General features: G+C 38.3%; 1 protein-coding gene across 1 annotated transcript in view; it reads right to left on the bottom strand.

Annotated features, from left to right (window-relative positions):
- PATJ (PATJ crumbs cell polarity complex component) overlaps positions 1–18497 on the bottom strand; it is a 212377-nt gene that overhangs the window by 69045 nt on the left and 124835 nt on the right. The window contains 3 exon segments of the mRNA XM_042463137.1: positions 693–765; positions 7479–7570; positions 12804–13000. Coding sequence (XP_042319071.1) covers positions 693–765; positions 7479–7570; positions 12804–13000 — 362 coding nt within the window.

Below are 18497 nucleotides of genomic sequence, written 5' to 3'. Positions count from 1 at the left end.
TTACAGCACATCAGTCAATCAGCCTGAACATGGACATTTATTTTATTTCATTGTGTCTTATTTCATTTTATTTTCACCTGCCTTTTTCCTTATTGGGATCCATTGTAGCTCACAACATAAATTAAAACAAGGTACATGAATTAAAATTTGACACTGAAAATATAAAAAAAGGAAACCACAATTAAATACACTACCATATTAAAACACCAATACTTTAAAATAATATAAACTCATTAAAAATATTACAACAACAATAGAAGTGCAGCATACATAGAGCCCATTAAAGATTCCAACTCATTACACTTGCTAGCACTTTCTCCTTAACATGCACTCTGGAAAACCATCATGACTGACCCCATAATAACTAAAGTGCCACCTCCTTGCTTTAGGGAAGGAAAAAGTTCTCCACATGCCAGACTGCTAGCCCAGTTCATATCATGTGTTTTATCAATTTTAATTTAAATTGTGCAAATGTTTGTTAAATGGCTGACCTATTTAGCAACTGTCTCTCCTGAAGCAGAGTGAAATGTAAAGTTTTGAACCATTTTCTGGTGAGGGGAAATTCATATGCAGTTGCATTTCTTATCAGTGCTTTAGGATTCAGGCTTTAATAAGATGAATGTCTGGGCTTATATTAACCTGCTAATTATGATTAATTGCTTTCATTTAAGAAATACTGAAAAGCATCTTACCTCAATGGGAGACTGGGAGCTAGAGGGTAATGGGAAGGGAGCCACAGCCATCTGGTTATATGCATCATCATTGCTGAGAAACAAAAGGGGCGGGGGGAGAGAAAAGAGAGAACTGATATGTTAAACAAACTGCAAAGTATCTACTGAAATTCTAAAATTTAATCTAATTACTTATAGTTATTCATTATGTTATGACCACCCATTCCTCTACAGAAGATGAAAAGTGACTGTTGGCAGTTACAGGATTCAGAAAAGCTGGAAGCTGGGGTACAAGTACTGCATCCATAAGGGATCAATGAAAAAGGATTGCATAAGCACTTTATCAAGCACAACTATTTCCTACAGGAGGTGTGTGCCCATGGTGCCAAGGGTAAGAGCTCCCCATCCAGTGCAATAGAGGGATGTGGTAAGTCCCACAGTCTATATCACTGCATGCCTAGTCCTTCTGAGCCTCTTATTGCCTTTCCCCCTAGATCATATTTTCCAGACTCATCCCAACCACTCTCAGGAAGCCTTGACCTGGTGGTCAATGGCTGAGCGGGCATTTGAGATAGACCTTTGTTCTTCAATGGATAGAGGAACTGGGACAGCAGGTTCTCATGGCAGATCTGCAGATCCATGTAGATACCAAGACTGAATCCCTTCTGTTAGTTGTACATGTTCTTTACTAGTGTGGGGAAGGGGTTTCCTGTTGTACAGGGTGGAGGTGGTTTGATTGTGTATTCCTGCATCACAAGGGTTTGGACTGGATGACCCTTATGGTGTCTTCCAACTCTGTGATTCTAAGATATGATACTTTGATACTATGATAGTTGGATAACCCCAGTCCAAAGTAATAACCAGATGGAGAGGCACACATAGGATTCCTATGTGATCATTTGTCCACAGCAATAAACAGATCTGTTTTGGCTCAGCAAGGCTGCTGTATCATGCTTTCGGCACACGTTGTTCAAATGCTACTGATGCATTAATATAGTCCACAGATGTAGTGTCTGAATGGAATATTCATTGTAAAGGAGGGTCTTCAAATGCTGCTGCATTTGAAGATCCATAGAAATAGTAAAGTATCTGATTAGAATGTTCATTATGCTTTCATCCAACTCTTTTTTTTCAAAGCTTTACAGTCTTTGAACTACAGTGACCAAGGTCATCAAGCCACATAGAAAGGAGTACATAGCAGGTACCTAAAGGCATGTACAATATCAAAGGGTGCATGATATTCAGTTGTGCTTGATTTTCCAAGCATCTTCATCTCAAACACTACAGCATGTTAAACAATAATTTTCTAGCTTCTTTTGTTTCCCCAAGTACCCAAAGCAATTAGGAGATAGCTCTTGCTGATGAGAATTAATCAGCATATTTAAGCCCCATAATCTCTAGTATTTTTTGTCTAGTGCCAGTTTAGGTTCTGCCAGTTGTTGGTTGATGTTTTTTAAAAATAATAAAACACATAATCAGCACAAGCACTAAGGAAATCAGCATAAAATATTCCCAACTTTTGATGCAGCCTCTAATGAGAAGATCTGATACCACAATAATACCTTCAGACAGCCTATAATTTAAACTAGTTATTATCTTTTTCTGTTTGGACAATGAAAGGGCTTTTTAGTGAAAGCTATGCCTGCATACGAAACACTGTCCCTGAAATACACTGACTTCCTCTCCCAAATATCAGATGAAATTTAGCAAAAGCCTTTTCTCAACACAATATGAAGAGCTATAGAGGGAGGTGAGGAAAGCATATATCTTCCCTGTATACCATACATGTACATGTACGTATACATATACATGCATATCATATATGTCATTAAAATTACCATCTCTTTCAAAGGAAACACATGCTTGTCATAGAAGGCAGCAGTCAACCTACTGAAGACAATGATATGGAGTAAGGCCAGTCAGTAATATGGAAAGAGAGGATTATAACGTGAAGTCACAACATGCTAAACAACACAACACAGTGTTTCCATTTTCAACAGGTGCCCTTTGTCAAGTATGACTAACTGCATCCTAATGTGCTCTTTGGATTTCTGTCATTATTTTGAGCAATGTTAAGTGCACTAGTGTCATCTGCTTTTCTCCATAGTTATTAAATCTGCACTTTGCATCCTTTGAAAGAGGTGGTATTTTTTTAATGGCATAAAGATAACAAAAAGAAAGGATAAGACTAGGTAAGAAGAGGTTGCAGCACATAACCTCCTTCTGCTGGGAATAGACATATTCAAATGACTTCAGTGCGGCTTCAAAAGAGGTTGTTTCAAAGAGAAAGCATCACAAACAATATATGTCTTTTTGCATTACCACTCAGCAACTGTAACACATTCTATTTTTAACCAGAGTAATGACAACAGTCCTTTGATGATAACACAAGCAAATGAGGGCATCTAACCAGAACAGTTGCAATTACAGAGGGTAACAATAAAAATTCAGTACACATGCAAACAGTTGCCACTGTCTTTTCATTTCCAGTATCACATGTGCAAGACTTTTACCATATTTCTACCATATTTGTATCCATGGCATTAATTGTTTCTTTCATGGAAACACTCCAGGGATTGGCAACTGATGGCTCAGAGATTGGCATCAGTCCATGACCCACCACTTTGAGTAGCACTGCTTTATCATCCAATCCTTCTTGTATCCTGTTTCATATATTTCTTGTTACAATTAGAATATTTTCCAATGTAATTAAGCAATGTACATGATATTTTCAGTAGCTGGGAAAAGTAAGAGTAGACTGGAATCAAAATCATTAATCTCTTCCAGATGCACTGTATTGCCAAGGATAGCAAGTAATTCTTCATTTCACTAGCTTTGTTCCCCCCAGTCATATGAGATCTAGTAACATGAAATTAAGGATTACATTCTGAGATATATCTTCAGTTACATAAGTATTTCAGTCACTTGATTTGGTGCATGTACTTCACATTGGCGAGTTAAGAATTGGGGATTTAATTATTTGTGGATTACTATTGGCTGCCACCTCCACTACTTCCCTGTTACACTTTTAATGCTGACTATGGCGTTTTACAGACCGCCCAAAAGGGAGGTCTGCCGCCGCCACCCTTTTTTGCTGCATGAGGGAATCGCAGCAAAAAGAACTCGCAAAAAGCGGATTCTTCTTGCGGCACAGTTGCGGGTTCTTCTTGCGGCGTCACAACCGTGCCATGATGTGCGGACACTAACGACAGCACCCAATAGGGCCCATCTATAAAGTGCCTATGATAACAAAGATATCTCTGGGAGGAAACCAAACTGATGGGGTGGCTGGGCCCAAAAGGGCACACATTCTCTCTCTTGCTTGCTCACTCACCTGAAAAGGGTGAGTGCATCGGGGGGGGATGCACAATCCATTGCTTATTTGCATGGGTGCATCGATGGGGAAGGGGATGGGATGGAGAAGAATGAGGAGGGAAGATGTGTGTGTTCCTTCCCCCCTTCCCCTTTTCCCCCCCCCAAGGGGGGGGGGGGGAGGGATGGAATGGAGGAGCTCGTGGATGGAAGATGCATTCCTTCGTTCACTCACTCATGTAGGGTGGAGAGAAGGGGATAGGATGGGATGAGAGAGCTTGAGGAAATAGGGTATGTGTGTTCCATCACTCACTCACACTGGTGGTCAGTGGGAAGGGGATGGCACAGGAAATTGTGAGGAGGGAGGGTGTGTGCATTCCCTTAGTCACTCATGTGGGAGAAGGAAGGAGATGGGATGGGTGTCTCCTTTCTCCCTCTTCCTGCCTCTGTCCCTTCCTTTTTCCCCATCTTGCCTGAATGTGTAAGTGAGCAAGCGAGTGAGGAAATATGTGTACAGCCAGGTCCAGCCACCCTGTCAGTACAGGTCAATATATGGCTTGAGGGTCCTAGAGAGATTTGTGTCCACTTTCACAGGGTTTTTGCACCCTTGCCATTTATGAGAGTTGAATGCCGAATGTATTAAATGGTTTTAGAAGCTCGTGTAATTAGTCCCATAATGTTTACAATAACCATGTAAACTGAGTTAATATTTATGTCTCTTTTTTATTACTAAGCCTCTGATATCATGGCTGAGATGAAGTTTGAAAAAACAGATTGCTTACCTGTATCTGTGGGGTCATCTGTGAGTTAAAAGATGAACATGAACTTGCCTATTCACACCTCAGAGTTATTCTTAATCATTATTCACTCTATAGTACTCTAGAGGTTTTGAAATTCTTCTGCCATGATTTTTCATTTTGACTGTGCGAGCTGAGAATTGATGGCAGTTGCACTTCAAAAAATCAGGAAGGCACCAAGTAGCAAAATGATACCTTCTTCATTTTTTGGAAGTGCAACTCCCATCAGTTCCCAGCTAGCATGGCTAAAATGAGACATTATGGCAGCAGAATTTCAAAACTGTATTCTAAGAAACCTTTTTCATATCTATCAAGTAATATCTTCATGTTTCTTTCCCTACCTTTCCCCAGTGACAGCTGGCCTATTGGTATTCCACAGATATGGCATTCCATCTGTGATGTGAGCTATTTTGCTATCAGCAAAATAATGCTTTAAAGCAGACAGATTCCCTCCTGTCATTGATGCAACCTACAGATCAACTAATAATTCTTTATTAGCCCTTCAGCAAGGTCTTAGTAACAATGGCTCAGATGTTAAGAACTCAAGTGGAGTTTTGATCATGAAGCAGAACTTCCCTGTCTACTTTTCCTGTTCCATTGCTTTGTCTTCATGAAAAGGTTCAGGAGTCACCCCAGAATACAATCTAATGCAGCACTGGTGGCTGAACTCATGCTCATATCTATGCACATACATAAGGCAAAAACTCCTTCTGCTCAAGCAATGAATCATTGGATCCAAGCCAATAAGAGAGTAATATTTATTCAATAAAAAATCTGCTAGCCAATGTAGACTCTAAAAACTATCAATGAAATGGATAGCATTTTCCACAGGTGCAGAATTTAGCATAATAGGCAAAGCCAAAGATGAATGTACATCAGTGAAACCGCTGTAGCCCTACAAACAAAATCCTATGCATGATGTGCTGGCAAGTGAGTCAAATTCAGTGCCCCCCCCCAACCTAAAAAAACCTGTCAGGGATGCTTATCACCAACTCAAGTTGCCTCCCTTCCTTTACAGAAAAGATACATAACATAATGGAGAAGAAAAAGGAAGAGCTGCCAGACAGATACTTCAGGCCACAAAGGGAAGGAATCCTCCTCAACAAGGCTACTTTCTTTCTCTTAAAATTTTCCCTGCCTTCCAAACCCTGTGATGAAAACAAAGTGTATAAACTACACATGTGGTTATCTTTTTGGCAATGCCTTCAATGTGCTCTTTTACAACTTCTGAGCTACCTATCAAAAAGCATAGATAATGAGACTCCATCCCAATGTAAAGGGCATGAGAGCAATCAACACTACCTGTTAAGATGCTCTTTCAAAGAGGTTCAGATTTGTGTTAGCAACATTTATGTCACTGCAGTTATTAACTGTTAGTTTGCATGTTTGCTAAATTCCTGCTTGTTCGCTTTTCAACACACATTCTCTTCCTGCATCATTCTAACTTGAAGCCACTTTTCCACTGGACCATGTCTTTGACCATGAAAAAAACAGGTAAAGCTACTTTAATATGTTTTACAAAGAAAACTGAGTTTGCTTGTTTCTCTGATAGATACAGTGAATAGACAAGTAGGTGTGGGACTGGTTGTTGTTCAGCTTCTGCCTTACCAATTTGATTACTCTGCTTGAGATATTTAGCACTCTCTCTCACATTTCTCAACAGAAATGAAATCAGTAGTATGTTTGGCAAGATAGGTGGAGAAGCAAGAGGTAACAACTGAAACCACTTTCTTGTTCATCTTCCCAGATAGCTGATTTGTGGAATTTTATTCTTTCTGCAAGCAGTCCACATGCACAACCTTTTCTATTCAAATGTGAAAGGACAACCAGAAGCAGGTGGCCTGTCTGTGCAGACCAACTTGCCATCTACCTGAGAATCTGAGAGTGAAAGGAAGCCTTCCTCTGCATGTGTAATGCCTCTAGCTGGAGCAAGGTGAACCCCTTGTTGATTAAATAGTGGTATGTAATCCAAACTATAATACATGCTATGGATAACAAATCTCATAAATTCTACGCAAATACTATTTTAAGGAGATGCAGTGTAGGTTTAGACAACAGCATTCTATTCCTCACTGGAGTTGGAATATTCACATGTACTTTTCAAAAGTTTTCAGCCTTAACACACATTTAAACATATTTATACTGGGACCTTGGATTTACTAGTTACAGTAACATTATGAAAAGCAAGACCTTTCTTACATAAGGAAAATTTATTGGTGTTACGGTAATTAATAACATAAAAAGGAAGTAAGGTTTATTTAGACTATTGTCCTATTCTACCCAAAGAGCTCAAGATGTGTCCATCCAATTTGTCTAATGGAATCCTATCTTCTCTTAGGCTACTGTCCTCCTGTTAGGATAGTAGGTAGGTTTTCAGATCCCAAATCAGGTTACACTCTAAATGGCCTATCATAACCACTATGATTTTAAAGTAATTTGAAAAGCTATGGCTCAAAAGCAGTTCACAATGACATATTAGTTGTCAGTTGACTCAGACAACAGCAGCATCAGAAGGAGAGGCTATATCATAAAAAGAATGTAAACTGTGAAAGGCAGAGAAAAACATTTAAATGACAGGTTCTTAAATGAAAATGTTATTCTGAAAACCAAATTTCCCTTATTTTGCACTTATTTTGCAGTTCAAGCCAGTAATACAGGAGTAGGGGATCCCAAGTGTTAATGATTATGCCACGCTTACCGTATAAATACCAGTTTGACTTTTGATGGTGCAGTCTTTATTATTGCAGAAGCATTCTGATGACTTCTTCCATATAAGATCTGGTTATTTATCTGTTTTATAAAGAACATTTAACACAATTACAAATAATAGTAACAAAGGGTTAAGTATTGCTTTGTACTTGTATTACTTGTTTTTTTTAGTAAAAAACATCACCATCACATATACTCTTATTTTAACCTTATTTTCAGCCATAAGCAAGAATAAAATGGGAGGGAAAAGGAAGTGTTGTTATTTCTGCCTTGAAAGACAAGATTTTACATTTGGTTATCACTCAGAATAATTATGGCTTGGTAACAATCGTGGGAGTAAGATAAATTGCTTAAACACAGTTTATGCCATCTTCCACTTCAAATCAAACTACAGAGAGAATGAATGAGATAAAAGTTACAAACACTGTAGCACGGAGGAGATATAAATCCCATTTCCTGCAAACCTATTACAATGTCAAACCATATCAGAGTTTTCCTCATATTACTCATATCCTTTCAGAAGTAGAGATCAGTATTCTACAAGAGTTGCTTTTTAAAGTATGATAGTGTGCAAAAATGCATGAAGAGCACATATACTCAACATTAACCAGTTTGAGCGCACATTCCTAGAAATCCTACCAATCTGGCAGCATCTCATGTGAAGCAACTTATACACTGATGTTTTTTGCTAAGAAAGCCTGTGTCTGCAAGCAAATTAAACCATGTGTGTTTGTGTATGCCTTCAAGTTGCCTCTCAACTTAAGGTGATCCCATGAATTTTATAGGGTTTTCTTAGGCAAGGAGTACTCAAAGGGTGTTTTGGTAGTTCCTTCAACTGAAATATAGCCTGTAGCATATGGTATTCATTGACAGTCTCCCATCCAAATACAGTGGGCCCTTGGTAACAGCTGGCATTTGGTTCAAGAACCTCCCATGGATAACAAAATCCATGGATGCTTAAGTCTCATTGTGCCTTTAGGGTATTTAAACTATAGTTTTCAATTTCTATTTCTATTTGTAATTACCTATTCCAACTATTTCAAGTTGGAATAGGTAATTACAAATTCTAGAGGAAAAAGCAGCTCTGCTAACAATTCTGATTCTCAGAATCAAGTCCCTCTTTGTTTAGCAGTATTTGCTTCCATATTATATCCTTAGTCATTATGTATTATGTATGAATCATGTATTTTTTTACTATATGAATGGAAGAGTAAGATATGGGAATTAGCACCTACAGAGAAGTTAAAACAAGTAAAAAAGTACAGAAATGGCCAATCAAACAACTGGTTTAAAGAAATTTGGAGGTCATTCCAATAGTAACAATATTATTCATCATATCCCTGTACCTCCTAGCAATCTTTGAAATAATCTACTATTCTAGTTATCTGCCTGATAAGCGTAAATATAATAACTAACTGTTTTTTTCTAATAGTGTTCACAACCAATCCAGTGGTATTTCTCTTTTCTTCTTTTTCTTACATACACACTTGTCCACATTGCTGTTGATACATTTGCATTCAACAAAAGCTATGTAGTCACAGATATAATAGTTTAAAAACAAACAAATAAAAAGAATGATATATCTATGGTAGTCCCAACAGCTGTACCAGACTGTCATGACAGGGCAGTTAAAGATGGCTTAGTTTCAAGGAAGAAATCTCTCAGAAAAGGCTAGAAACACAGATGCATGCCTTCCCAATGCAAACTTGTACATTCTACAAAATGCTGGTTGTGACCTATTAACCCCTATACAGTTTGAAAAACTATATTCTCCAATGTAAAGCTGTTTTGAGTTATTAATTCAAGAAAAGCTATCCATTCTCTTTGGAGGTAAGGTTAGTGGGGATGCGAGAGCAGACTATCATGGCAGTCACTCAGATGCTTTGGAAATCCCAGGTGAGGAATACTAGTCTAGCCCCATCATGTCCTACTTCCAATACAGGAAAAGACCTTTCTATTCAGACAGAAACTTGGCATTAACCAGATTTTAATCAAATGTGGCCTTTTATTTTTATCAATTTTATTTTTTTAATATTATTGTTATTATCTGCACTGAAAGACATTTTGGCAAAAAAGCAGTTTTTAAAAATTATTTTATTATGCCCAAATATGCATCCTTAGTGAGCCTGTCCTGGTATCTCTTTTTCTAAACTAATAAAAGTATCATTTGCTTTGCACTTTCCTGCAGGCTTTATGGAGGGAAGAACCCTTGCCTACTGTAATGCTAAAATCTGCTGACCAGGGCTCATTATGAGTAATGCACATTAAAATGAAGGAGAAGAAAAGCTAAGCTCAAGGGAGACGGAGAGAAATAAATGGAACTACCAGTTAGGGAATAGAGTGGCTAAATTATGAACAAAGATTAAAACAAGATTTAACACAAGGGCAACCTTAGTAAGCAAAACTCTCAGAGTAGGATGACATCATAAATATCTCACAGAAGGCGGATGTGGTAAGGTAATGAAAACTAATAGGTGAAATTTAAGGAAGAGGAAATTGTGGCCATGTATCATGATGTGGAGGATAATTACTCTAGGGAATTATCCCAAGAGGAAAATTGTTTTTCCCTTCCTTTTGTGAAAACACTTCCTTTTGGCCAGACACTCAGGGTTAACTCTTGTACTTGTTATTCAAGAACTTACGTCATGACTATGTCTTAAGTTGTTTACATTTCGTTAAAGCTACAATTTCCCCTGAAAAACAACTAACAAAGATAATACTTCCACCAGCTAAAGTGAAGCCTATAGAAGCTCAATAGATAAGCTAAACATAATTAACAGGATTAAAAAGCAATTCAGAGTGGCCAAAATAACGTTCTCTTGCTTTCTGATTATGCTCTGTAGCCTTCCTTCTATAAAAGAATATAGTTATTCTATTCTCAAAATGTATGCACTCATATTCAAATGGTTTATGTTAAATTAGTTTCAAGAAAGTATTATGAATGCAATAGCCGGCATGCTAACATTAGACTAATATAAAAATGCACAGTATGATCTAAAATGTCTGGGAAGTTTTCTGCTGAGATTAGATTATACATCTTAGAGCTCCCACCATGTAGCTTCGCATTCCAAGTTCAATCGATTAGGTGTTCTTTTGGGAGGGGGTTGGGCTATGAGGCCATGTTCGAGAAGAGTTTTTTTCCTCATGTTTCACCAGCAGCTGTGGCTGGCATCTTCAGAGATGAGGTGGTTTAGGTTCCTAAAGTCAGTCATCAGATACTACTTAGTCAAGCAAATATCACTATTATAGTATGTTAATCATAAAATATTGCCTACATCTTAGAATATGTAGCTCTCCAGGTGAAGTAGTACTTCAACTCTTATCAGCCACAGCTAGAGTAAACAATGGTGAACAATATTAGTAGCTGTCAGTCAACAACATCAAGAGAGCCACAGTTTCCTCATACCTTTTTTATGACTAATGTATACATTTTTAAAAAAATTAGAAGTGCTTGAACTTGTATCTATACCAGAGACACTACTTCTTGCATGAAAGCTTTGTCCCCTCCATTTCAGAATTGGAATGAAATGATTTTACTTCATAGGCAGGAAAACACATTTAGATGTAGTCTTCTATGTTTTTATTTCCTTCTCAGAACTGAAGTGCTGAGAAGTACCAGCCCTGGGGCTCTAAACACTGTTCAGATTTAAAGCACAATTTTAATCTTTTCTAGCTGGCATGTAGTGGTTTGATTTTGTCTCCTTCCGGGTCAATACTGATATTAAGGGATTAACAATGTTAAGAGCTGACTCTAATGATTTTCAATAGTACATGTGTGCCATGGTCATCTTTTGTGTTGTAGGAGTGAAGATAACACCTTATGTTTAGAGATTTAATTGTTATTTTTTGAGAATCCCATCCTGCTGAAATATGAAACATCACAAAAAACTCGAGATTTCAAAGTTTCCTCTCATAGTTTTTATGACTGCAAGACACTTTTAATATCATTTTATCACTCCAACAGAGGAGAAAAGGGAACACTATTTTACAGCAAAACAAACCTATACTATATGTTAGAAACTTGTAATTATAAGATCCCAGGGCACTTATTTATATTTATAGATAGTTTCAGCATTTCTGCAGGCATTCTTTTTTGGCAGAGCTGTGTAGCCACCAAGTAGAAAATACTGCATTAATAAACTTCTGCAATTACTAAGTTTTACTCTGAAATACTCTCCTGTGGGGGAATATATATAAGAAAACAAGTTACATCTTTTCCCAACTATGACAGCTATTACTGTTTATATATTATATCCAAGCCTTTAAAATATTGGTAATGCTTATAACAGATCTTTGTGGTAGGGCAATAATCTGATTCCCAGCTGGAAGGCAAGAGACTGAGAGAATGATGCCTAGCCTAAGACACCTAGTAAGGCCATCAACTGTGGTGGAAGAGTCATAGCTGAGAGGAAGGCCCCAGGTTCAACGCCTGGCATTTACAGTTAAAAGAACCACACAACAGAGCTGCAAAGGGACTCACTTTGGGCAGCTAAGTGCAAGGGATTGTTCAGAGCCTGATAGAGTTACTTTTTCAACTTCAGCTGCCCACATTCCCCTGGGTGACATAATGCAAAAAATTATTGTCCCAAGCTCAGGAATTGTCCCAAGTTTTCTTTTTAATCTGTATACAGTGTTGAGAAAGAAGGTCACCCATTACATGTCATATGCTGTTCAGATAGAGTTCTGGGTGATAGTGGTGGAATAAAATCCACAAGAACTATTAAAGCATTGGTGGCTAAGAATATGAGCTCGGAAGTTCATAGCTGGTCATACCAGGTCATACCAGTCTGTCTAGCCCAGTCCTTATTAATATGACTGGCAATGAGTCTCCAGAATCTCAGACAGAAAGAGCCATAGTACATCTGGAAATGTCCACATTATCTTGTATTGCCTCTTAACAAATTTCACAATTGCCTAGAATAAGTCATGGGATCTAATTTGTTTCCTGGGGGGGGGGGGGGGGGGAGGAAGAGACAGAGAGTGTCACTGTTTCAGTGAGACCCCTTCTACCTACCTACATTTCCAGACATTGCAGTTGATTGTCATGGGGATGATCTTACCTAAACTTTGAAGTTGTTTTTAATGTTGCTTTATTTAATTGTCTGGAATTTTATTATGTTTAATGTATAAAATTTGGATGTTAGTTATTTGATGGAGCATTTTATAATTCTGAATTTCTGTCATCGGTTTTACATTTTAATCATGCAAATGGCCTTTGCTTAAGCATTAATAAAAATTGATTCTGATTGATACCTACATTTCCCAATAAGTCTATTTTTTTAGTTCTTTTACTTTCTTTAAAAAGAAAATGTACCTCTAAAAGTTCATCTCCTATGCGCATTCTTCCATCTTTCCCTGCAGGGCCATCTGGACTGATACCAACAATAAAGATGCTCATGCGAGACCTATCCTTGTTACCAGCAAGACTGAGTCCCAGTCCATTTTTTTCTTTCTCAAGCTCAATAATGTGCAACTCCCCAGGCAGATCTGCATATCTTTGCCGGATTTTCTCTAAAAAATAAAGAAAGAAATATAACACATATATTCATAGGACATGATTTTTCATGTATCATACAGGTTTGTTGCATTTTGGTTCCTGGATTCTCATAACTTCCCCATACCATGTTCCTTCAGTTTTTTTGTTTATACAAAAACAGAAATTGTCTTCTGATCATGGAACTGGTGTGGCCCATGGCCAATCCTGGGAACTGAAAATTGGCCCTGGAACCTCCACCCTCTGACATATACTAATGGCATACCTATTATCCACATTTCAGCAATTATATAGCCAAAACAACATGATCTACAACCATATGGCCCTCAATCTGCCTTGTAAACCATACAACAGGAGGGGGGGAAACAGCACAATTTCTGTATCACTTACAAGGATTAGACACAAAAGAGGTGCATCACACAAATTATTTTTTTCATTAAGTAACCACTGGAAATTATCTTGTAACAGAGATATCTAATTGCTACACTGGTACAACCTGGTGATAGGGTAGCCAGATGACCTTGATCCAGCTGACAACACCAGATTCAAAAGGCTCACAAGAAAGTGAAGCAACCATTTTTACACTAGAAAACTTTTTAAATTTTATTCTCATATACTTGGAATGGACAGGAATGATGTTAACCTTCTGTGTCTTTTACCCAAACAGCCATATTTGGAAGAATGCCAAAGGCATAAACTAAGAAGATGTAACTTTCCTGCCAGATAGGAGTGTTTTGGAGTCCTTTTGGCAAAATGCTAAAAGGACAGGGAGAATGCAGAACTACTCAACAGCTTCTTTGTCTCATTCTTTTCATAGAAGGAAAACAGTGCAGGGAAAAACAGAGCAGAACATGCATTAGATGAATTGCAGCACAGAACAGATGAAGAAGTAGTACAGGAATACCCAGCTATTCTAAATGAGTTCAAGTCTCCAAAGACAAATGAACTATATCCAGGAGTATTGAAAGAACTGGCAGAGGTTGTTGTTGTTGTTGTTGTTGTTATTATTATTAATACCCCGCCTTTTCCCGAGGGAATCAAGGTGGGTTACAGAATGAAATACAATAAAATACAAGGTACTCAGAACCACTGGCAAAAATCTTTGCAAACCCCTGGTCAACAGAAGATATCCCAGCAGATTGGAGGAGGACAAGTGTTGTCCTCATCTACAAAAACAGAGAGGTCCTAAACAATTATCTGCCAGACAGCCTGACATTAGTGCCAGGAAAGATTCTAGAGAAGATCATTAACCACTCTGTAAACATTTAGAAAGAAATGTCACAATCTCTAAAGTCAACATGGGTTTCTCAAAAACAAGTCATGCCAGACTAATTGTATTTCCTTTTTTGACAGAGTTAGAAGCTTGGCAGATGAAAGGAACACTGTGGATGTAGCATATCTTGATTTCAGCAAGACCTTTGACAAGGTCCCCATGAATGTCCTCATGAATATCCTCATGACATTATGCAAACAAGCTAGTAAAAAGTGAACTAGACAATGCAACTCTTAGGTGTATTTGTAATTGGTTGACTGACTCAACAATGGCTCTTCTTCATTCTGGAGAGAAGTGACCTAAAGCAAACTGATTCTCCAAGAGCCAATCCATATGCAGTGCAATTTGCACCATTCAAGTCAAAAACAACAAGATATCCACAGGTTTAGTACAAACTGTCTTAGAAAAATACATTTTGAGAAGGGATCCAAAAACAAAATAAAGAGAAGGCACCTTTATTTTCCATGGTCCTGTAGTTTGGAGAGTATTTACATCTCCACTGAGTTCTTTTGAAGGCCCCCAAAGAAGGCCTTTCTCTTTGTGGCCAAAATGTGTTGGGCTTTTTAAACACTGAATAAACAGTTGACCATCCCAGAGCATGTGGAGCTTGTCTCCTCATTGTTTTTTTGCTTTTCTATGTGCTTCTTAGTTCTCTTTTCACTCCTGTTTTTAGGGCAATCCAAAAGCACCCATGAACAGCATATGATGAAAACAACTAATGCAATCAAAGAAATGAAATGAGTATATGTAATGGGATGTACAGCATCACTATTACAACTACCATTCCTCTGAGAGACTGTTTCCAGTACAATGTTATCTATGAGTAGTGAATGTTTCTATAGCAACAGTAGAGAAGAGAAACTATCAAATTAAAGACAAATAAATAACACTGTCACAGCATAGGAGACTGGGCATCCAAAACTTAAGTCTACATTTACAACCTGAAATCAACACAAGTTACTAGTCTACATACATTCATACTAAGCGAAATAAAAAATAATGGCCTTTAAAATAAAAAATAAGAATTTTTTCATTACTTAATACATATAACTCCATATCACTTATGTGTTTATTATGAACACAAGAAATGTGGATGAGTGTTTGTATGTCAAAAACCATTGCAGTAGTAGATGTATTTGTTATTCTCCTATTGCAAACAAAAACCTTTATGCCAGTAGGATAGTAATCACCTAGTATGTTTACAGAGGAAGCAAGATTTGAAAAGAGAATTTCCAGCTTACAGCTTTTTATGTAGCTTTAATGTTTTAGCAGCTCAGGAGAGCTACAAAGCTTAGTATCCTTTTAAATTTCATGCTCTACATGTTACAATAAGACAATACAGCATTATGGCTTTGGGATTCTATTAAATAACCTTTCAGGGAGTCCAGTGGCTCTAATTGCAAAGAGATCCAGAATTTCTACCAGTTCCATAATCTCTGATGCTAAGACTTCTGTAAGTAGAACTATCTGTGTGGTTCTACATAAGTACAGCTCTTGGTAAGTAGAGCCATCACTGCTGTACAGAGCTATCAGCTGTTGATTCAAGCAATATATCGTAAAACCTGTCACACTGACAGCTGACATTTTAGTGATGCGCATCAGTGGGAGGAGCTAGGGAGGCCCATGTGGGGAAGGAGTAAAGAGGACTCGTGTTCCCCTCCCCACCACAGGACAGAAGAATTAAGGTAGGGTTGTGCGTGTGTAACAAGAAGCCACTCTGTGTTAAAACTAAGTCTAAAAGAGGCAAAGTGGGTTTGACTGTAGATATCACTTTGATACCACTTTAATTGTAATGGATCACATTCATCAGTATCCTGGAGTTTGTGCTTCAGTGAAGTACTTAGAATTCTCTAATTGAGTTCCTTACTGAATTCCCTTGAACTACAGTAGAGACTATGTACCACACCAAATTACACATCCCAAGATTGGGATGGCCATCTGTCGGGTATGCTTTGATTGAGATTTCTTGCATGGCAGGGGGGTTGGACTGGATGGCCCTTGTGGTCTCTTCCAACTCAACGATTCTATGATTCTCCTGGGACTTCTAACTGCTGAGATTTCTTTAACAACATAATCACACTGATGCAACCTGATGAGTGCTTGCTGGGCTATCTGAAAGTTCTCAGATAATCAATTGCCACTTTTCCCCCAAAGCTTTGGGAAGGAGAATAGATTGCAGAATTATGTGTGTAAGTGATCTTTTTTGCACTTTTGTAGCAACTGAAGTGGGCAGAGGGGAAAAGTAGGAGAAAGAGAGAAAAGCGAAAACATTTTAAAAGCAGATGAAAAAGAGGGATGTCAGAGGATTAATCAGGACTATCGCATCCAATTCAGGGCAGTTAAAGGGTATGACACTCATTTTCATTGGGACTGAGTCAATGTGGCACTGAACACAAGATGACCAAAAACAAAATCTAGATTTGCTCATTCATTTAACCATTATTACTTAACATTTTATGTACTGCTGAGAATGCAGTATATAAGCATAAATGATGAAAAATTGATAAGCACTGGTCTCATGGATCACAGTAATTATGTATCAGGTTTAGCAGTGCTTAAAAGAGACTGCTGAAATAAACAGGACAAGTCATGATCCTTACCATTTCCTTCTTTTCCCTTTTATTATGGACATTTTAAAAAAACATTGTTCTTAACCTCTCTATCAAGCCTGAGCTCATTCTGTGCTTTAGCTTTTCTGACTTCTGACCCTACACATGCTAGCTATTTGTCTGAATTCCTCTTCGGTGATTTCCCCTTTTCCGTTTCTTTTACATGTCCCTTTTAAAATGTAGCTCATTTAAAAGTTCTTTGGTCAACCATCCCAGTTTCTTGACACCTGTCATTTTTCCTCCTTATTGAAACTGTTTGAAATTATGACTTCAATATCTGCTTTTTGAGAAACTCCCATCCATCCTGAAGTCCCTTCCCTTTTACTATTCCTAATCAGAGGATCATACCCAGTATTTCCCCAAGTTTACTGAAATCAGCTTTACAAAAGTCTAAAATGTGTGTCTGACTATGCCTGGCTTCTCCTTTCCACTGTATAACAAAACTCCCACCTAAGGATCCCACCACTTGCACCCCATTAACCAAGTCATCCTTGTTGGTTAGGATCAGATTTAAAATAGCTGATCCCTTGTTCCCTCTTCTTTGGCCATTCATCCTGGATGAAATTGTCTTCCAGGCAAGTGAAGAATTTGCTAGACCTTAAAGTTTTAGCCGAGTTTGATTTCCAGCAACTATCAGGATAGTTGAAGTCACTCATCACTACTACATCTCTCCTTTCTGAGTGTGTGGCCATCTGTTCTAGAAAGGCATCATTCAATTCCTCGGTTTAACTTGGGGGTCTGTAGTAGACTCCAACAATAGCATCCCTGTTGTTTCCTTTGCCTTTTTTATTTAGATGATCTCCACCTGGATTCCAGGATTCAAGTCCTGGGTCTCTTCACAGGTGTAAAGATCTTTAACATATGATGCTATATACCTTCTCTTTTCCTGTTTGGCCTATTTCCCTTAAAAAGGTTATACCTCTATCCTTTAATTTCTGTCCAGCATTCAGCTGCACGCATTATCACATCCACCCACCGCTCTGACCATATCTCTCCTTTGCTGGCATCCCTTCACTGGCTCCCCCTCCCTTTCTGCATTCAGTATAAGCTCCTGCTGTCCACGTTTAAAGCCCTCCATGGGCTGGCCCTTCCTTACTTATCAGACCATCTTTCTCCTCACCTTCCCACCAGGGCCCTCCGTTTTGGTAGTCAAGGTCTGCTGTCCCAGCCCAGGATTTCCTTTGCCCCATCTCAGATTTGCCCCTTTTCACTCGCTGCCCCTCACTCCTGGAACCTTCTTCCCCCACAAACAAGAGCCATCACTTCTTTAAGCAGCTTCACAACGGACTTGAAGACCGTCCTGTTCAGAGATGAGTTCCCAGGCATAATTGTTGCTTGCCTCCCTGGATGAAGATTAACCATCCATTATGAAGCCAAGCCCTCCCTCCAGTCCATCTGCCTTGGTCCAGGCCTTGGAGGTAGAGAGGAACTGCTGGACCTCATCCCCTTCCCCACCACTACTCCCTTCTCCTTTTGTGTGGTGTCTTTTTAGATTGTAAGCCTGAGGGCAGGGAACCGTCTAATTAAAAAACTGTATGTACAGGGCTGTGTAAATTTACAGCTCTTTATAAATAAAGGTTAATAATAATAATAATAATAATAATAATAATAATAATAATAATAATAATAATA

Source organism: Sceloporus undulatus, chromosome 4, assembly GCF_019175285.1.
Source record: "Sceloporus undulatus isolate JIND9_A2432 ecotype Alabama chromosome 4, SceUnd_v1.1, whole genome shotgun sequence".
In the NCBI taxonomy this organism is placed as follows: domain Eukaryota; kingdom Metazoa; phylum Chordata; class Lepidosauria; order Squamata; family Phrynosomatidae; genus Sceloporus; species Sceloporus undulatus.
The sequence above is the reverse complement of the archived record's forward strand: the minus strand, read 5'-3'. Positions and strand labels throughout refer to the sequence as shown.